Source organism: Betta splendens, chromosome 3 (assembly GCF_900634795.4).
Source record: "Betta splendens chromosome 3, fBetSpl5.4, whole genome shotgun sequence".
Classification (NCBI taxonomy): domain Eukaryota; kingdom Metazoa; phylum Chordata; class Actinopteri; order Anabantiformes; family Osphronemidae; genus Betta; species Betta splendens.
In genome coordinates this window covers 6273370-6293974 of record NC_040883.2, presented here as the reverse complement: position 1 = coordinate 6293974, position 20605 = coordinate 6273370, and the positions used below count along the sequence as shown (strand labels likewise).

Sequence of the window (20605 nt, the reverse complement as noted above, 5' to 3'; positions counted from 1 at the left end):
TTTTGAGATCTGTGTGAAAGCACTTATATTGTAGATATCATATTTACGAGTCGTTGGAAACGACCTGAATGCAACATAGTGCTACTTTTACCCATAGTTCTGTGCAGGCTCAACCGAACGGTCCATTCTGGTAAAGATGGGTGACGAAAAAAATAATGTGTTTTTATTTTAAACATTTATGTTTTAATAAAACATAAATGTATCACTATAGCTACAATTTTTAACATAAATTTAAAACCATCATTATAAAATCAAGCTTGAAATTTTAGTTCAATTTTCAAGTTACTACTTATTTTGAATATTGTAGAAAACAATGTCACATTGAACTCGCCACCCCTCCAAAGTAGGAAAAGATTATTGAGCTGATCTGTCGTAGCAGTACCTTCAATGTCACGTTTCTTGTGAAACTCCTTCTTAATTTGTTTATTGTTGTATCAGTCATGTATAGAACAAATTGTTTATTATTTACCGCTGCGAACAACGTATGCCGAATGTTGGCTGCTTCCCTAAATACACATGGGAGCTCCCTGTAAGTATTTTATGGTTTGGATTAGCTAACTAGTGAGCTAATGGCTAGTTTTCATAACAGTAGCTTTAATTGTTGATAATTATTATTACAGCTGTTCGCGTTTTTGTTTGGTTATTTGTTTTGGACAATACGCCCCGAGTTGAGACGTTGTTAACCGTGTGTTTAAATAGATGTGGAAATAGCGGTGTGCAGCGAACGTTATGCAGCAGTGCTGTCAGACTTCAGCAGAGCGCAGCATCAACCACAGACTCTAGAAAAACCTCCAGTGACTTTAGGTGAGACAATATGTTCCTCTGTCCGTCTGTCTCTAATAGGTAATGTTAACTGTACGCATAATGTTCCTTTTCTTCCCTGTAGCATAATAAACTTAATGATACATTTACTTTGCTCCTTCAGTATTTTTCCTCCGCTGCCTGGTGAGGACAGTCCACTGAGATGGGAAGGAAAGAAGTTTGAGGAGTTACCTATCGCTCACATTAAAGCCACATACAACAAGTAAGGGAACTGGAAGCTGCAGAGTTACACAATAACTGTAATAAATCACTATGACTCAGATGAGCAGTAGGACATACTTTACAGCTATGGAAACACATATGTCATTGTGACATAAGATTAAATAATACTTGACTATTCTGTAAACAAACATGTCCATCAGTTGTGAGTCAGCTTCCTTTTTTCTTTTACTGTGGCAGCACACACATCCAGGTGACAGACAACGCAGGTCAGTCAATGATCAAGACGTCTTGTGGAACCGAAGGATTCAAGAACATCAAAAAATCTACACCCATCGCTTCTCAGACTACAGGCATCTCTGCTGCCATAGTAGGTTCTTGCATGTCACTATGATGATGTGCTATGAGACAACAGGTTGGGTTGTAGTCCTGAACAAGAACGCAGGATGCTGCTCGCTAATTTTAACTGCCTCTCCTTCTCTGAACAGAAAGCCACAGCTAAAGGAGTTACATTTGTTCGTGTTGTGGTAAAAGGAATTGGTCCTGGACGTTTGGTGAGTACAAAAAAACACAGTTGTATCACGGCAATAACAAAGATACAGTACACAGCACAAGCAGAGTAGAGACCACACCACATCTGCAGGCCTGACCTATAATTTGCCCATCACAGCTTCCTGCTACTTGATGTGAATTTTCCAAAAACAAAATTCCTCAAATCATTACTTTTTAAAAATGTTAATGTGACTGATGACTAATTAACTGATGTTAAGTTTCCACATGTTTAAATAAATCCATTTTTCAGTTCAGTAATATTAAATGACTTGAATCGTAGGATAATAGACTGAATGTGAAACTTGTTGCATATTTATTCACTGACCCATCTCTAATGATCTAAACGTGGGTGTACAGCATAAATAAACCTGTCACAGCAAGAAGAAATTATGTCTCTAATTGATATCTGACTTTTTATAATGAGGATAACTTAAGGCTGTTTAAAGAGCCACAGACATCTTGATTTGCTCCCATTAGCTCTGTTAACTCTGCATACCCATTAACTTTGTATTCATCTCTGTGGTGCAGTCTGCAATCAAAGGGTTGACGATGGGAGGCCTGAAGGTGGTATCCATCACTGACAACACCCCTGTGCCACACAACGGATGCCGCCCACGCAAAGCCAGAAGAATTTGATCCCCTCAGCCAGAACACACTCCAACAGGAGGGTGCGGTTGCATTGTAATGCGTTAATAAAGTGTTTTGTTGTGTAACATTTGTGGCTCTGAGCTGACCTGACATAATTCATTTCTGGAAATAATTGCAGACTGTGTTGACACATGAATAAACCTTCAGTCTCACTGCAGGCGCTCATTCATTAGCACACTGATGTTTGCAGACAGCACAGAAACAGAGTGAAAGCTGTGTGTGGGAAGAGAGTTTCACACCAGTGATGCTGTGCATAACTGGTAACCATGGGGACTGAACCCCTGGATGTATCTGTTAAGATCCGTTTGAGAAGTGTCTATGCACCGTGTGGAAAAATGCATTCATTAAAGTGAGACTTAAACCAGGTACCAGCTTTTACCTGGATAACAACACACGTCATAGAAAACATATGAAGCAAACTTGTCTATGAGCAAAATTTTCTTTACAACTTACATTTAGCAGCCAAACACAATTTGTTCAAAATGATTTAACTACAAACCAGCGAAGCTCCACAGAAGCTCCACGAAGACTGATAATTAAGTGTGCTTTGACATGCAAGTTTATATTTAGTATGAACACCTGAACAGTGTCGAGTCTATCCTCCATCCTTAATGAACCACACAGTACGAGCTATGAAGCAGCCAGAAATACACTTTATTCATCCTGTGGTAGGCACTGGCTCCAGTCTGTGGTCTGCCGCAAGCGATCGCCATAACAAACCTCTTATTCATATTTACATACTGTAGTGAAACTGTCACCAGGGAAATGGCCGACATGTTAGTTACAGTAAAATGTTTCTCCCAAGTATGAGGATTTCCTGAATCTTTCCTGGCGTCAGCACAGCGGCTGCTTTCGGCAAAATCCAACAAGAGCATTTTTGAAAAAAGTAATAGAAACACTGTATTTGAGTGAGCAAACAATTAAAAATGTAATTTCATCACTTGTCATCATATAAGTTACAGGTGTGTACAAAAAGCTGGGGATGCACTGTATGTGTGAATAAAAGCCTTTAACCGGTTTAGTAGGGGAACCCTGCAATATATTCATTACGCAGAAGCAACTGTACTGTTTAAAGTGTAGCAATGTTAAAGTCAGGAGGCAACAACATCTCTCACACGCACACACAGACACGAACACGCACACACACACTAATGTGCCGCCCATGGTGATTAGAGGCTTTGGGAAATAAAGTGTTGCTTTGAACTGGTGTGCAGCATCACACTGCTCCAGACCAGCTGCATGGCCCACTAGATACATACAAATGCACATGAAGGCTGTTGGTGCCAGATAAAATTTACAACTAGAGTATATCCTACAAAATAATTACAAATTATGCTATCACAAGGATAGAAACCAAAGTCCCAACTAGCAATTCATACAGCAACTAAAAACTGATAGAAATACAGTGCAGTACTGAAAATAGAGGATCAAACTAGCTATATAAAAATACATTGTTTTATTTCAGATTGCATTGAAGGCCTTCACACAAACCTCTAACTTGATATGGTGCCTTTCAGCAAGTCTGGGATTTAAGCTCTAGTTGCAGCTTTCTCCATCTGAGCAAACCTCATCTACAGGTCACGAAGCAGCAGCCGCACATTCAACTACACAACAGAAGACAAACTTTAGCACTGAAAGCAAACACAGAACATAAATAACTATACAGATTATATTGTTGTAAATACATTACCACAAGCTTTTTAACACAGCTCAATGACACCAGAACAGCTACAAATTGATCATAGCTCTGTGGGGGGGGGGGTTCTTTTCCATGACTTTTACCCCCAACTGAGGACGATTTCGTCTTTGTGTCATGGAGCTGACAATATACAATATCAGAATTAGGCCACATCACATTTCTCAGCAGCAAATTAACAATTTGTTAAACATTAGAGTCAATACAGTATTTCCATTGACTTTGAGTGATGTGCAGATGCCTACAAAAAATCATTCAGTCTTATGAAGATTACTTTGAAACTACGGTTTCACAAGCAGAGAAGATTGTCTGTCAAATGTATTTTTTGTTTCGTTAAACAGACTTTAGTGAAAGAGTCCTCACAAGTAGTGGTGATGCTGCCTTGAAAAAGGCACTTGTGGACTGTCCCCATGTGTTTAAGAGTATAAGAGAGGGGAGAGGAGGAAAGATTCTACAGAATCCGATTCAACAGCAAGGTCTGTATTTGATACAGCTCAAGCAGTTGATGCATCTTACATACAGTATTGCACATTGAAAATTTGAGATACAATTTAGAAATTAATTATTAGAGGGCCAAGGAGGGTTTGTGCAAAGAGCCCTCTGTTAAGAGTTAGAAAAGGGAAAATAGGATGGCACTGCAACGTGAGTGCAGGAGTGGATTTGGTGAGCAACGCAAGTGTCACAAGCCTTATGGAGATGGAAGCATTTCTTTTACGCTCTATCATTTGCCCTGGAGGTTGCTGAGCTCCAAGTCTTCCTTACGACGCTTCTGTTGGGTAAAGAGGGAGCTGAAGGGGTAGAGCTTTGCTTTAGCAGGGTAGTGCTGGCCAGCAATGTCCACCTCATAGTCCCCACGGTTGATGAAGTCTGGGGTGATGGGTGTGGGGAGCCCGTCTGGGCCTGGGGGTGGAGATACAAAGCCCAGGCAGACGTGGCGCTCCAGGCTGTAGCTGTAGGCGCTGCTGGTGGTTTTTCCAGCCAGGAGACCATTACGGTAGATGGGCTCTCCCCACCATGGCCACAAGTCAAGTTCAGTGTCATGGTCCTCCAGAACCAGCATGACGAAGCGTCGAGACACACCGTCCTGGCGCTGTTGCATCAACGCCTCCCGTCCAAGAAAACTTGTGTCCTGATGGAAAAGAGGAAGGTGTAAATAGTGGAGAGAAAGACAGAAAGAGAGGACTAACCATTAGTTTACAGACCTGGCCTGTGATTAATACAGTAACAACCCAACACAGGTCCATTAACGCTGCTAGTCTTACGGCAATTTGTGAAGATTTCACACTTTTTTGTTGTAGCTGAATGTTGCTGCTTTTAAAAGGCAGTGTGAAGCAGGCAAGCATTACCACTGCTGCTGTAAAGTGACTGTTGTGGCTGCAGGCTTTGCTTGGTGTCCTCCACAATGCAGATGTTGAAGATTTCAGCTAAGAGGAATTAGCTATTCTGTGCTCCTCTCATATTCCAACCATTTACAGTAAAAAGGGTAAGGCAGTCACGGTCATGGCTGCTGAGTCAGTGTATAAGAGTGAAACCAATGCAATGCATCAGTACGCTTATTCTTTGCCAGGATTGCCATGGTAACAACTAAGATGCGCTGCTGAATGACTACAATGTCAAATAAAAGGTTTTGTGAAAACCATAGAATTCAGAGTTCACACTGGCTGATGATGTGGTTACACAACTAAACATCCAACAGACCTTATCAAACTTCACCCTGAACTCTCTTCCGCACTCCAGAGGGGTGGTGAAGGTGTCGAGGTCCTGACCCCAGAAGGCAAAGAATTTTTCGATGCGTAGGCTGCGCAGTGCGTAGTATCCTGCGTTACGGATGCCGTACTTCTGACCCACTGACATCACCTCGTTGTAAACATGTAGTGCATACTGGTGCAAGCAGAGGGGAAAACTGATGTTAGCACACCCATATCGAATCCTCACAGAGAATGGTGGTTAGATATAGGGGTGTGTGTGTTGCTCCCACCTCTATAGGTATGTAAAGCATGAAACCTGGTTCCCCTGTGTGAGTCATACTCATCACTCTGATTCCATTAGCATAGCCCACACTCATCTCCTGTAAACACACGGTCCACTGAGGGATGAGCAACTGGGCATAAACATACATAACTGCTGCTGCTGCTTCAGCCAGTAGTGGAACTAGTAACAAGCCTTTGTTTCGTACCTTACAGAACATGGAGGGAAAGTGGTCAGGTGTCATGGAAACGTACGACAGCTCCGCCAGAACATCCATTGCCCGAGGCCCAATAAGATTTAAAGCTGCAGGTGAATGACCATAATTATTAACAGTTTACGAAGCCCAGCTCTGCTCAAGTAGCTTCAGCCGTGTCATCACTTATAACAATTTAAAATCCATAATCCGGCTTTGTCTTTCTTTCTATTTGTCATTATTTAAATCCATAGAGAGTTTGTTACGTCAGTTTTTTATTTTGATCATAACAAACTACAATGCAGAAGTGTTATTTAACTCACTGGCTCCAGGTCCTTGTAAAGTTTATGAACAGAGAGTAGGTGTGTAATCTCTTTTAGTACTATGTAGTCACTAAATGGTACAAACACAGAACCCAATCGTCCAGATCCATGTATTTACCCGTGTACTTCCAGCTGACATCCTCTAGGTGAAGGTGTGGGTCGTTAGGCATGTGTTTTTTAATCCAAGACCAACAGTGGACCTGCTGGTCTGTTGGAGAAATGATGAAGAAGCTGGAGGAAAGGAAGATATTGGTATCATTTTAAATAGCAGGTCAGGAGGCTGCTTGTTTCTCAGAGGTTGCAGATGATGTAAACCTGTTCTTGCTGAGACGAACTACACTGCAGTCATTCTCGTAGCCTCCCCTCTCATTCAGCATTCCAGTGTGGACAATGTGTCCAACAGGAACGTCTAGGTCGTTGGCACACAAATGTTGAAGCAGATTGAGAGCCTGGTCCCCAGATGACTGCGAAATCAGCACAAACGGAAAATCTGACGTAACTCTTCAAAATAACTTTGACAGTTTAAACATGGAAGTTAAGTTTAAATTAAGAAAATCAAATCTATGTCTATGGGCAGATATGTTGACATCACTGGCTGGATGTGACCAGATGATTGTGGCCACAGCAGTGCTGGTGCAGCTCATCTCGAGCAGCTCGGTGGTCAAGTGTTCATCAACGTTTGCAAGTTGACAACAGCACATCACAACTCACAGTCAGTTCAAACTTGGTGAAGGAGGACATGTCAATGACGCAGACGGCCTCTTTACAGCATTTCACTTCTGCTCCCACGATGTCAAACCAGTCGGGTTTGTAGAAGGTTTTGCTCTGATCCAGAGAGAGCAGGTCTAAAAACACGTACAAAGCAGTCAGTTCACACTTTGCTTTAATTATTATCCACTTTTAGGTTGAAAAAGATAAAATGAAATGTTAGAAAAATTAAAATGTAGGTCATATTGCTCATATTTTACATTTAGATGATAACAATAAATCCTAATTACATTTTGGACATTTAATTAACCTACTTTGTCCCACGAGCATCTGAACCCTATACAGTTCATTTTTTAACTATGATTTTCGGCCATTGGAGTAAAACATTGTTTTACGACACAGTAACTTAATAGACAGAAATTAGAAAGAATTAGACGGGAAATTCAGAAAGAGCAAAAGTTTCTCTTTTTCTTAAGTTTGTTTAAGCAGATACTTACAATTCCAAAACAACCCTCACCCACCAAATGCAGTACATGTGTGTGTGTTTTTATATTTATATATTTATTTTTATTTATTTATTGTACTTCAGACTTTAACATAAAAGGACCTTCACATGTAACGTTGCTATTCAGTAATCTGTACCTTTCCCTGGAGGAACAAAGTATTTTGGCCTCTCAAATCCATGTTTCTCCATCCAGCGAGCTCCTTGTGTGTCCAGGCGGTCATACAGTGGGCTGGTCCTCAGCTGACGCCCTGTCTGAAAGTCCCAGCGAGGAACTTTCAGCTCATACAGCAAAGCTGGGTACAAACACACAGACATAATCATACCAGCACCATATGAAGCGCTGACCTAGGAAGCATAGAAGACCATATGCACCAGTGACGTAAGAACACCAACAAATTACTTACGCATGACTTCCATTACTCTGTGTCTCAGGAAGGTTCGGCTGCTTTGCAGGTTGCCAAAGCGTTTGACGTCCAGCGGCCAGACATTGGCGGTGGGGTAGCCGTAAGTTATCCATTCTGCCAGATACCTGGACACCAAAGAACTCACCATGTTATTTGTGCTTTATTCTGACACAAGCAAATATATCCAAATAAATGTCAGGGTGTGATCACTGAAATTAAGAAACAGACTGAAATACTTTTATACTACTGTAGTATACTCATGCTTACTTGCCAGCACCTCCAGCGAAAGCCAGGCCAGAGGAGTTCATCCCTGCCAGCACGTAGTAGCCAGAGACACCTGGCGTCTCCCCCATCAGACAGCGCATATCAGGCGTAAAAGACTCTGGACAGTTGACCAGCTGATGGATCTCTGAAGACTCAAGAACTGGCATTCTCCTCAGAAGGGCACCAAGAATTGGCTCTGGAGGAACGAAAAACAGCATGGGACATTCATGAGACATTCTTTCTCAATTACTACTCTTAAAATACACTACAGAAACCTGACTCTGAACACTGCTGTCTGTTCAGAATTGGCTCGTGACATACTGTTGACTTTATGACAACCTGTCAAGCTGCATGACGATTCTCAAGTTACAACTAGTAAAAGACCAAGGTTGAAAGGCAGGTGTTTAGTCCGACCTATCTGTGCCTAGTCCAACATAAATTGTTGTTTACAGTTCAAATAACACAGATAAATAAAATAAAATAAAATAAAATAAAAAGCTGACCTGAAATATGAAGGACAACAGTAGATCTGTTGGATTTACATTTATTCATTTGTCAGATGCATAAAGCAACTTACAAATGAGATTCAAAGCAAGCAACACAGGCAGGAGGACCAAGGAAAAACTATTCAAAGCATGTGCCATGAGAAAGAGTCTTTCACTTCCCTGAGATACTACGGTCAAATGGAAGTAAAAAGTACATGATCAGTTCCTTCCTCACCAAAGTGGTCCCAGTCCTCCTGCATGTTCTGGATCTCCAGCTGGTTGCGGCCCTCTGTGAAGATGGGTTTGGGGTTCTTTTCAAACCCCCCTGAAAGAATACCTCCCTTCCACGGCCGTGCATATATCCTGCCATCCATGTCAATCACCACTGGACACAAGAGGAAGACTCCGTTAGATCTCATGCTCTAGCTTTGTTCATGCCAACTCTGCAACACTGAATAAAAAGGCATTAACATTAATAGGCACAAAAACTAACTGTTGAACAAAACAGATGGGAATTAAATTTCCCCGTGTGTTTGATGATTGACACCTGGGGTGTTTGGTGGAAGTGGCTCTTGTAGGGGTTTGGTGTGGAGGTAGAAGTGTTCACAGCCATGAAGAGGAATGGACACCTTCATCTCGCTAGCTTGGCCCAGCTCGTAAGCCCACTAGATCAGAGACAGATGGAATAAATATGGCTATCTGCTGCTAGGAATATAAACACTGTATATTTACTATTAATTATCAACCTATAAGATCATTTACAGGATTTGCAAGATTGAGTCCTATTTTAAACTGAGAGAACTAAAGCTCACCTTTACCACCTCCTTTAAACTGGCAAATGGTTCCAATTGAGTCATAAGAATGATTCAATACAGTATGTTTGAGAAAGAGCGATTTGTCAGGGATGTTGTATTTATAGGTTTTATGCAGGTGAGGATCAGGTTCAGTTTTAGATATTAGAAATATTGCAGAAATAAGTTAATATGTAAGTGCTTGCTAATATTTGATTAATTCAAAATTTTTGCTGAAATTTCAAACCATAATATTAGACTTTACCTGTCCAGCACAGTTGATAAAATATTCACACTCAATGGAGCCACGGTCAGTCTGCACAGCCATCACATGACCCTTCTCCACCAAAACCTGCTGGACACTGGTGCGCTCCATGATCTGGACACCTGGATCACATAAAAAAGAAAAAAGGACAAAATCAGTTTAATGGAATAGGTCCTGGCAATGGTCAATTAACAGGAAGTTGAGAAGTAAACTTACCTTTTGCAGCTGCGGCCACAGCTAGGGCATGGTTAACTTCAGGTGGGGACACCACAGCATCTGAAGGGAGGTGAAGCGCTCCCACCAGGTCATGGATGTTAACTAAAGGATGGAGCTTAGCTATGTCCTTAGGTTTAATGATGTTACAGCTAATCCCCATCACCCTGAGAATTGAGCAGTGGAGACAAAGGGTAAATACTAAGCTGTTTTTGTCAGTAAAAAGAAACATTCACACAGACAATGTGTGCTGGCATACTGTAGGTGTTTCAGTAAATACTAATGTAGAGAACTGGAGCTTTACTTGAGTCTTGACGCCAGACGCTTGAGAGAGATAAAGCGATCCTGATTTTGCGCCAGACACAAAGACCCAGTCTTCACATAACCTGGAACACATATCAAACACAACATCATTAGAATAGCTAAATAAATGTATATAAACATTGAGTAAGTCTTAATAGGCAAGGCATTGTTAAGGTGTCCGTGAATGGCTTAAGAATCAGTAAAATGGATAATCACAAAAACTTTAAATTCTTCAAAGCAGTGTGTACCTGTTTTTATTCCTGTCTCCTGTTCCAGCTGCTGGTAAAGAGTATTTGAGTAGTCGGCCATCTGACACTCAATGGATAAAGGCTTGGCCACACTGACAATGCCAGCACACAGTCTGGTTGTTCCTGCCCCAAGTCTAGCAGCAGAGACAGGACGATTTTAAAGCGGAACAACATCAAATCAACATCTGTTTTGGCAGATCATTCCTTAGAAAGTATATTAAAGTAGAAACTGTCCCAACTTACAAAATGGACAACTGTGCCTCATTAAACTAAGTAATAATAAGTGATCCCAACGCATGAAACTTTACAGATGTGTACAGTATCTCACCTGCCCTGTTCCAGAAGTACAATATCAGTCCAGCCCAGCTTGGCCAGGTGGTACGCCACCGATGTTCCCACGATACCCCCTCCACAGATGACCACGCGGGCCTGGCTGGGCAGCGGCAGCCGCTGGGAGTCCCCACTGACAGCCGTGCAGCGGGGCGACGTCCAGAGGCTCCTGAGAGACGACCTGTAACGGGTCTGGGACGACAGCAGCAGCCTGGGGAGCCAGGCAGGGGACAGAGCCCTGGTGCTCCTCACACAGCTGCACATAGCTGTGCCTTCTGCAACCACGTACAAACAAACACACGCACGCTATTTACCCAAGGACCCTGCGTTCACATGAGTCTAATGCAACAGTTAACCCCGCAAATGTCACTATCCACATTTACAAGGTTACATGGAAACACAGTGCCATTTTGTAAATCACTTTTACTTCAATCGAGCAATATTAAACATGCTAATTATGTTTTTGTAATATGCCTAACACAACAGACAGTATTCATAATTTAAAGCAATTGTTGACGGAAAGATCAGCAAAGTTACCTGCAAAAGCCTTTCGGCTGTCACAAATATTTTACAAGCTTAGCTCTAAAGCATCGCTGGAGTTAGTCAAACCTTTAGCACTACAGCTAGCTTTAGCTTGCAGCAGTGTTAGTAGTAGCCTTTAGCTTATCGTTGGGCTTCAGTCTGAAGGTAAACGGGACGTAACTTACCTGTAGACAAGTAAAGTTTCGCAAACGTCCCCTGCGGTTGTCGGGTTTTCAGTTACAGTTAGCGTTAGAGGTGCTGCGGCTAGTCTTAGCTGGCCAAGCTAGCTAATGCTAGCCAGCAGCTAAATGTCAGCAGCTAAACACTGTTCCAGTCCATATTTGTTCAAAATGACAATACACTCACGTTATCGCCTAATCCAGACGTAGTAATGTTTTTAATAGGAGCTGTGGACAATAAGTGGGAAAGTGTTATGAAGTCCACTTGGACTCAACGGCATGTCGAGTCAAACTTAATGATAACGAGCACTTCCGCTTTAAACCTTTCAAAACAATTCAGACAATCTGTAAAATAATCTGTAATCTATAATCCGATTTATAATATATGATATAATTTGAAAAGAACTATACTTATTCGATACTTAAGTAAACTACTTTTTATAAACTGTATATGTAAATCTGTAAATTTTTAAGCACAATGTCAAACACAGTAAAATATAATAGAAAGAAGAATATGACTACAAAAGCTTATCACTATCTTGCTATCACCCGCATACTGAAACTACAAGAACTGTAAATTAAAACGTTTGGAAAATGATAAGTCAAGTGTTTTGACAAAGGGGTTATTTATAAATTGCGCCAATGTCTAGAGGTGACCACTAGATGGCGGTAACAGCCTGTTTGCTACAGAAAGACTGTGCAGTCTGTTACGGAATCTCAAATAAACCTTGGTCCATAAAATTGCTTCCAATCCTTACTGATACTTAGCAAAAGTGACAAGTAAATTAGTTTTCAATGGTACATTTTAATCGTGAGTTTTTAATCGTAGCTGGTGATTCTGTCATTGTGTTTAAAGTAAACCTCCACTCATGTAGTAGAGAATATTTCTTTTTCTATTTTATGCCTTGGTCAATAATTTCTTTACTCTATATGGTCTATACAATTTAAATGGCTCTGCTTGTTGAACAGTTCAGCTTTCTACACTAGTTTATCCCAAGTCAGTAGCTCTAAAACTCATTCTGCCTATGGCCATTTGTCATTTGAAAAAGGAAAGATGGGTTCAATCAGCAGATCTTTCAGCATCAGTCCACCTTAAATTCATTACTGCCATACTTATGTGTCCAAATGGAAGAAACAGTCTAATTGCACACCTTGATTTCCAGCCTATTCTTCAAATAGTGAAGATCCTGATTAACAAACATTTTATTCAAATGGATCATTCTGAAATTGATGTAAATAAATAAATAGCAGCACTCTCTAACATGGCATTTTCATTAGTTATTAACTGTAACTTAATTTAAAAGGGATATTACAAAATGAATGAGTTGTGTATAAATAATCTAAAAATTCATATAAATTGCATATAAATTGAACTAAATGAGCAAAATTATAAAATCTGACTGGTTGGACTGCAGATACTTAGAACAAAACACGGCAAGACACAGAATCATTTGCTGCATGACAAGCCACAAAAGAAATAGTAAACTATGTTTATTGACATGTTGAAATTAGGTTATTTACAAGTTTCCATAGTGGACGACGAAAACATTTTACACAAACACAATTTAACAGAACAAAATAGCATATACAGTTTGTACATCCAGGAATGTGTCCGTACAAAAGAGCCAGTCAGACACGACGCTCACTTCTAGCACATAACATCAGTTTGGCAGGATGAGTAGATTATGTGTGCGGATGAATGAATGCTGAGTGTTTGCACCAGATTAAAGACGAGATGGTCTAATTCAAACGGCCTCAGTAGCTCTGTGTTATGTTTGTATGTGAGTTATTCATAGATTGTTGGGGTCCATCAAAGGCACAGGCCTCCAGGTGAGAGAATGTTTACCCAAGTCAAGAAAGCACTAAGGAAGTTTGTATTTCCTCCACTAAAACTGTATGTTTACAAATTATACAAATAAATTTGATCATTAAGCATAAAGTGTTTCCAATATAAATACAATAGATATAAAACGTTAACAGAAATGGTTTGTTTTTGGGTCGAAGGCATTTGCGATTACAGGCTTCTGTTTTACGTTTTGGTCAGTGCCTTCGCTTCCGGAGGTCGCGTTTGGTCACATCAGTTGAGGTGCGACACGTTGGTGATTGTAATTGAAAAGACCAGGGCCGAACGTACACGAGGCGGTGGTTGAATGGGAGTGGCTGAAAGGTGCGGGCGCTAGACTTGGCTGAGGTCGCCGGCCACGCCGTCCAGCTCCGCGGCCCTCGTGCTCATCCCCAGGTACTGCTTGAGGAATTCGCTGAATCGTTTCTGGTTATTCCATTTGCGCGCGGACTTCCGGATGCCGGTGAAGCCGCCGTAGCGCTTCTGGAACGCCCTCACCGGAGACAGGAGCTTCCTGTAGCCGTGCCTCCCTTTGACGAAGCCCCCGAACCTCTTGGAGATGCTCAGCCCTAAATCGGCCTGCGGCCCCGCTGCCGAGTCACTGTGGCCGTCCCCTTGCTCCGCCTCCTCCTCCTCATACTCGTCCTCCAGGGAAATGGCATCCTCGGACTTGTAGGCCGCGTTCAGCTGGTTGCCAGTCACTCCCCTCTGGTCCATTCCCAGCGCCTGGTTCGCGTGAACAAACCTCGGCAAATCCACGGGCAGCAGCAGACCTCCTTCCACCTGCGTTTCCTCCTCGGGAAACAGGGCCTCCACCTCCTCCTGCGATCTTCTTTGGAGGGCGCCGCTCAGGGAGGAGAGAGGTAGCAGCAGCGCCCTGCGACACGAGTCCCAGGAGGAGGCTGGGGCCGCGTTGGCCTCACACTCAATGAGACATACCTGAAAGAGAAACAAAGACAAAACAGATGTTTGGGTGAAGTCAGTTTACAGTTATGACAAATAGAAAAGAAGTGTGTGTGCGTGTGTGTGTGTGTGTGTGTGTGTGTGTGTGTGTGTGTGTGTGTGTGTGTGTGTGTGTGTGTGTGTGTGTGTGTGTGTGTGTGTGTGTGTGTGTGTGTTTATGCTCTGACTCCTCACCAGGGGCTTAAAACTGAGGTGTGTGGGCAGGATATTGCTGCAGGACACGCAGTCTGCCTGGCAGTCAGTCCATCCAGGATCACACAAGCAGAGCAGCAGCAGAGCCACCACAGTCTTCATGGTCCAACTGTGTCCTGCAAGGCACAGGAAAGAGCGAGGCAAACATTCAGTTTGTCTCACATTGACTTTTTAGTGCAGTAATGGTTGACCACACAATGCATTGTTGAACCTAACTAATTATAGCAACATCCCATTATCTGATCTGGACAAGAACTAATTTATGTTACCGAGCAACGTAAATGCAATCAAAGACAAATCACTGAATGGACTGAAAAATGGATGTGATCAGCACAAGCAAACAGTGGGTGTTTGGACCCATGTGACCTGCAGCACTCAGCTCCCGGGGCCTCTGCCTGCCAACCTTTAATGTGGCATGAAAGATTTGAAGTGGACAGGAAGCGAGAACAGGAAACAAGTTCCAGAGCTGCAAGTGGCACAGAACAGGAGGGAAACAAATGTGACAAAAAGGACCAAAAACAAGTGCGAAAGAAATGCGTTTGACCTTATTCTGGTAGGAACAGACAAGTGTGGTGAGTATGACGTCAGAAACACAACCAGAGTTTTCGTCTCATTAAACAAACTCGTTAACTACTTTAATTGGTGCCTCAATTAATGCCCCTGGCAACAAACTGAGAACTGAGTCATTGGCTTTTGCTGCCAAACACTGTCACACACACACACACACACACACACACACACACACACACACACACACACACACACACACACACACACACACACACACACACACACACACACACAGTCAGAGATAGTCCCTTGTACCTGTACAACTGTCTGTAAACTGGAGTTTGTTCAGAGTAATTAAAAACTGATAAATGTGTAATTGCACTACATTTCATGGCAATCTACCCATAAAGATCTCTCTAAACTCTAAAAACTCTAAACTCTAAAACTCTAAAATTAATCAGTCTGAGTGTGAGTCGTGTCCTTTTTTGTGGAGTAGAAAAGACGAACGGGTTCTCCAGGTAAAGACAAGAGCAGTTAATCCGTTTCAGGTGGGAATACTGTAGGAGGGACGGACGTCCCCCAGAGAGGAACGCTTCAGGCTTGGCCAAGCGCTAACGTCATAACCTGACGTCATTGTGACATTTGGACGGAACCTGGATTTGATGTCTGTAGCAGATCAAACGTCGATAAATGGATTGGACACGAGCCCAGTTACGTACAGACACCAACGCTCTCCGCCGTACACGCTCCGTCTCTGCCCTCTGGCCACAACGTGGCCCGTGCTATTAAAAGCGCTGGAAAAGTGAGCAGAACGCCTGTGATCTACCGTCGTCTGCAGGTTCTCTCGGGAGCCCTCAGAACCCAATTACTCCGCGTTTAATTAACTGATTAACCACTAAACAAACCAGTTAATTAAGTCATTACTGTTGGTGCCGAGCTGATGCGCCGCGGATGCAGGTGATGATTCAGCCTGTTGTTCTTTTAAAAGGATCTCAGTTGCATTTTTGCCTCAAAAACATCACAAGCGTCTTAAAGGTTTTATCAAAAATGTATGAAAGTCAAGAATAGTCAACGATAAGTAAGTACTTTGAAAGTTGAAGGATGTTCGACTGTATTGTCTGCTCTGACTCAACCTCTTCATCCAGGAGCACACAGCTCACTCTAAGCGCCTCCTGTGGCCCAAAACTATTTTTCTCCATTACTGCACTTTTCTCATCACGAACGGGAAGTATAAAATAAATTACTCCCGTCCCGAACAGCGACTTAAAGCCGGATTATTCACGCGCGGGTGAACGCAGCCGCGGCCGTGGAGGAGCCTGGAGTTTGTCTTTACCTCCAAAGCCGGGCCGCGGATTGATTACATAACTCGAATGCGATAACCACCAAAGTGTCACATCAGCAACTGGAAGCACTGCAGCTCCGCCAACGCGAAGACAAACGAATGGAGCCTAACAAAAAAATAAAGGGCAATTATCGTTATATTTTCCCTTTTAGCTCAAACACTGACCAACCAATCTGCAGTTTTTATTCAAATCTCAAATAAGGACAAAGGCGTCAAAGCCTTAAAGAAAGGACGACTAACAATTACAGCATGATTACAGTGTATTGTAATGTGGGCTTTGTCGGTTGATGAGTCTGTTGACAGGTAATTAAATGTTACTTTGATTGACGATATATCCCTTCCCCCTCAAAATACATTGTTTCTTTGTTTTAATATTGATACCTAGAAAACTGTCGGCCCCATCACTGATGTGGCTCATTTAAGAACAACACAGGTTTCAGTCCATATTTTAATTTTTCCTGTAATTAACTGCTGTGTGTGGCATGTTCTTTTTCCCCACATAAAACAACAGTAGTAATAGTAAAATTCCCTCAGTGAATATGTGATAGATTTACTGACATCCAGCCAGTATCTGCCCTGCTTCTGTATTAAAATATATTAACATTCACTGTATCCTGCTCGTGTTCCGGTCCCGGTTCATGTCAGCTCACTGATGTGTCTGTGAAGTTGGTCATATGACGTGTTTCCAGAAGAAACTTTTAAAGCAGCCCTTAGTGCCTTGACAGGATGTTCCCTGTCATTCAGACTGAGCATGACGAGGCAGTCGATTACAGACTAAAGTCACTTTGTCAGGTTATGCTGGGTGATGGACCCAAACGCACAGCTCTCAGACAGGGCTCTGGTAAAATGCGTCTTTATTGACGGCTCAAAAAGGGTGTAGTCAGACGGTCAGAGGTTCAACTGGGAAATGCAAAGCTCCAACAAAGGCACAGGCAGCGACAAGGCAAAAGGTGAGGTCACAGCGGGACAGACAGGATCATGGTACAAGAAATGCTCGATGACTGAAAGAGATGCCGGGTGAAGGAACAGACGATCTGGCAAAGTCACAAGCTGAGTGAAGGTGCTTAAATACAACAGCTGGTGAATCACGTGACTGGTGGTGAAGCTGACAGGAACGAAACCAGACAGGATGATGACCGGAACTTGGCAAAATAAAACAGGAAGTGAACCGACAAGACATGATTGCTGAGGCTCCAAGCTAAAGCAGTGGTACTTCTGAATGCATCTTGTGCTTTGTATTTGTTCACATTCTACATGTATATAATATTTAATTCCAATTCAAAAAGTTGTATTACTATAAATTAACTAATTTAAGACATAGTAGTGTTATGATCAGTCAGAAGCCAAAACCCAAAGCTTTTGAATGCAGATTCACCACAACACACTTTAAAGGAAGGAATTGTCAATATGTTATTAGTTACACTTGTGCTTTTTCTGCTGTGGTAGTTCTTAATGAGCCACGGATATATAAAATCAATGACTTATTGAATTTTGCTAAAGAACTTACAAAGGTCACATCATCCAGACCTTGAATCTGAAGATAGAAAAGTCTAGAGTAAAAGTTCAGAATTGCTCGTTGATAATAGAATCAGGCAACAAAGAGCAAAAAGCGTCTTGTTATGTGATGTCACTAACAAAAAAACAATCACACATAGCAACCAAGTGAATCAATGACCATTAAGCATCAGTACATGGATGTTGTCATTATCTCTGCATCCCAGAATGCATTCGCTACCTGCTTGTCTTCAGGTGTAACTGGAAACAAGCCTGACGCGAGCAAAGTGAATCACAAACCACACGTTTCGCCCTCACCGCACGTCTCTGACACACAGTTTCCAGCTTGGGCTCCGGATTCAAACACGCCGGTCTGTAGGTGACTACGAGAATAAAACAAATAGAATCTGGAAGCCTGAAGAGATGACGCGGCCTTTCCGCTCTGATATGTCCCCTGCGCCCCCTGAAAAATCATAATCAAAAGCCGAGACAACGTATTCATCCCCCCAGAATTAAAATGAGCCTCACTGCAACTGACAGGAGTCCGTTATGTTTTCATGTAGAAACTGGAGAAGAAAAGAACGCCGGAGGCAGGATGAGGAGATGTGGAGAGGGATCGGTGAAATCCTCCCAGAATAAAAGGCCGGTCGCGGGCCCCGCTGCGCCAGGAACATTGTACACGTGGATTAACTCCACGCAGCCAATTTGGCGCGGACGCCACAGCTGTTCCAAGCGGCGCCACGTCGAGTGACCCGCGGTCCAGCGCCGCGTTCTCCCCGTCCAGCCTGCGGTGGTCCTCCGCGCTCCGACGGCACTGCTAATCAGGTGTGTCGTGTCGTGGAGAGAATCGGCAGAATTACTGATGCTAACGAGGGGAGCGGCTGGATTATGGGGCAGCGTTGGGCCGTGGAAATGGGCCGCGGCTCAGCAGGACACCTTCACTGACGCCAGTTAATCTGAAGACCAAACACTGACGCCAACGCAACACTGCTGACACGTTTTCCCTCCAACAAACTGTCTTAGTCTCAGGAATATAAGGGTCTGCGGGGCCTTGAATGTATCAGAGGGCACTTCTGGTTTTCAACCTGTCAACAACTTTCAGGGTGTAGATCTACAAGTAGTGGCTAATGGAATTATTCTCAAGGTCAATAAAACCATACCGTAGCTCCAGGCTAAACTGACTAATTAATTAAAATTGTTTAATGATAGTCACTCCTAAAGGTGTCCTGACCTTAAAAATGTACTGTCTCTTTAACACCCACAATAAAGAGGGTAAATATTATAGTAAAATAGCATTAGCATTAATGGAACATGCTGGTGTTACAGTATTACAGTGTCAGTAACAATACTAACCGACAGCTGAAATGAAATTGGATTATTTAGCGATGCTGTTCTAAAATGTTTTATAGAATCTATATTGCATAAAATCTACAGTATGAAATATGATTCTGCTACTGTTTCTATTTTGACCTGCTTAAAAACTCTGATCTTACAAGTCAGGAATACTTGTGGCACCGGCCTTAGAACACAACTGCAGACGCTCTAAATGCAATCATTACAATCCATTTACATTCCAGTTTTTATTGCCTGCTTCTGTGAACAGGACATCTCGTTTCATGCGTCAGTGTCAGCGGCCCGATCAGCTCAAGCCGAGTTAAGACTGGTCCCGTGACCTATTAGACAACATCTGCCAACATCTCTACAATTAGCAGGTAACTGCTCCTCTGTGTCCTGAGCTACTGTGTGATATAAATACTGTACAAGCAGGAGTTTTCCACGAAGACTCCCTGTTCATTCATGAAACTCACTGGAGCAGAACCGTGAATCAGGCCTTAAATGACTAATCACAACCTACGAATTGTGGCCTTTGCCTCTTTAAATGCCACCGCATAGACTCAACAAACATCCTGCCTCACCCTGGTCACACATCTGTTAAAACATTAAAACTCATATTTAACTTTGTTGGCCTATTGGTTCTAATAAGAGAGATCACCCCATCTCATTTGGTGTGTTTTACCTGTCTGTCTGCCACCGAGGGCGATTAATTAGGCTTACGTTTGTTGGCGAGTCATTACGAGACGTTTACTGTACGGAGCTCAAAGGTCATAGTGTCACAGCTCAGCAACAACAGCTGCAGCAGCAATTATCCTGGGAGCTAAGAAGTGATGGAGACTGCGTGAAGAGGACATACCAACGTTTTTAGACATGGTGTTAACAGTGTCGGTGTCAGAGTTGCCTTTCTCTGTATCCAGGTGTGTTTGTAGATTTAAATTATCTATTAATCCATCAATCTCCAACCACATTTACATAAAGTCAAGTATTAGTATTTTCACATGAACTGTAGTCAACGACTGAACTGTTTAAATCTGGATGCCACTGCAACATTAGCAACTTGGGAAACATTAGTGATCAATTAAATTAAGACGCTTATTATCATCAGGTCATCATTTTCATTTCCTCTTCAAAATGCAAAACAAATTTTGTGAAAAAGGTCAGAGGTCAAGCATTCGCCAGTCATCTACCTCCTCGGCTGCCCTCCTCCTCTGCAGGGTGCTCCTACCTGTGGTGGGGTAATACTGAAGTCCCTTGGGTGCAGGTAGAAGTTCTCGGATGCTGCGTACGGTCGCCTCCGTCTGCCTGAGCGCAGTATTTCTGACTACGTGGAAGCTGGAGACAGCTGCTC

The 20605-nt window shown here is 42.6% G+C and overlaps 3 protein-coding genes across 5 annotated transcripts; 1 reads left to right on the top strand and 2 right to left on the bottom strand.

Moving 5' to 3' along the window:
* The first annotated feature begins 344 nt into the window (after nt 1–344).
* Nucleotides 345–2248, top strand: mrps11 (mitochondrial ribosomal protein S11). Its single transcript, XM_029144752.3, has 6 exons — nt 345–529; nt 700–804; nt 926–1024; nt 1222–1351; nt 1470–1535; nt 2062–2248. Exons 1-6 carry the CDS (start codon nt 441–443, stop codon nt 2167–2169), a joined length of 597 nt encoding a protein of 198 aa, XP_029000585.1. The 5' UTR covers nt 345–440; the 3' UTR covers nt 2170–2248.
* A 566-nt stretch (nt 2249–2814) lies between these two features.
* On the bottom strand, nt 2815–11904 carry pdpr (pyruvate dehydrogenase phosphatase regulatory subunit). 2 transcript variants are annotated; one of them, XM_029144751.3, is made up of 18 exons: nt 11766–11904; nt 10876–11152; nt 10548–10681; nt 10301–10382; nt 10000–10163; nt 9784–9905; nt 9275–9392; nt 8963–9112; nt 8246–8438; nt 7979–8103; nt 7712–7867; nt 7073–7206; nt 6677–6825; nt 6480–6592; nt 6054–6148; nt 5856–5945; nt 5576–5758; nt 2815–5006 (listed from the first exon to the last, which is right to left on the bottom strand). In XM_029144751.3, exons 2-18 carry the CDS (start codon nt 11139–11141, stop codon nt 4599–4601), a joined length of 2682 nt encoding a protein of 893 aa, XP_029000584.1. In that variant the 5' UTR covers nt 11142–11152; nt 11766–11904; the 3' UTR covers nt 2815–4598. The 2 variants fall into 2 exon arrangements, with proteins under 2 accessions (XP_029000584.1, XP_029000583.1); XM_029144750.3 differs by having other exon boundaries at nt 11585–11884.
* A 1124-nt stretch (nt 11905–13028) lies between these two features.
* Nucleotides 13029–20605, bottom strand: pnoca (prepronociceptin a). Of its 2 annotated transcripts, none has more exons than XM_029145403.2 (3): nt 20483–20605; nt 14559–14692; nt 13029–14360 (listed from the first exon to the last, which is right to left on the bottom strand). In XM_029145403.2, the coding sequence occupies exons 2-3, from the start codon at nt 14676–14678 to the stop codon at nt 13755–13757; spliced, it is 726 nt and encodes a 241-aa protein (XP_029001236.1). In that variant the 5' UTR covers nt 14679–14692; nt 20483–20605; the 3' UTR covers nt 13029–13754. The 2 variants fall into 2 exon arrangements, with proteins under 2 accessions (XP_029001236.1, XP_029001237.1); XM_029145404.3 differs by having other exon boundaries at nt 20445–20574.

Excerpts from the sequence above, each read along its gene's own strand:
- pdpr (XM_029144751.3), bottom strand. The coding sequence starts at position 11,141 with ATGTGCAGCTGTGTGAGGAGCACCAGGGCTCTGTCCCCTGCCTGGCTC. Across the intron at positions 6,593-6,676 it reads GTTCGTCTCAGCAAGAACAG|CTTCTTCATCATTTCTCCAA; the intron begins GTTTACATCATC and ends CCTTTCCTCCAG. Across the intron at positions 5,946-6,053 it reads TTCCCTCCATGTTCTGTAAG|GAGATGAGTGTGGGCTATGC; the intron begins GTACGAAACAAA and ends GTGTGTTTACAG.
- pnoca (XM_029145403.2), bottom strand. The coding sequence starts at position 14,678 with ATGAAGACTGTGGTGGCTCTGCTGCTGCTCTGCTTGTGTGATCCTGGA. Across the intron at positions 14,361-14,558 it reads ACCTCAGTTTTAAGCCCCTG|GTATGTCTCATTGAGTGTGA; the intron begins GTGAGGAGTCAG and ends TTTCTCTTTCAG.
- mrps11 (XM_029144752.3), top strand. The coding sequence starts at position 441 with ATGTATAGAACAAATTGTTTATTATTTACCGCTGCGAACAACGTATGC. Across the intron at positions 530-699 it reads AATACACATGGGAGCTCCCT|ATGTGGAAATAGCGGTGTGC; the intron begins GTAAGTATTTTA and ends GTGTTTAAATAG. Across the intron at positions 805-925 it reads AAAACCTCCAGTGACTTTAG|TATTTTTCCTCCGCTGCCTG; the intron begins GTGAGACAATAT and ends TTGCTCCTTCAG.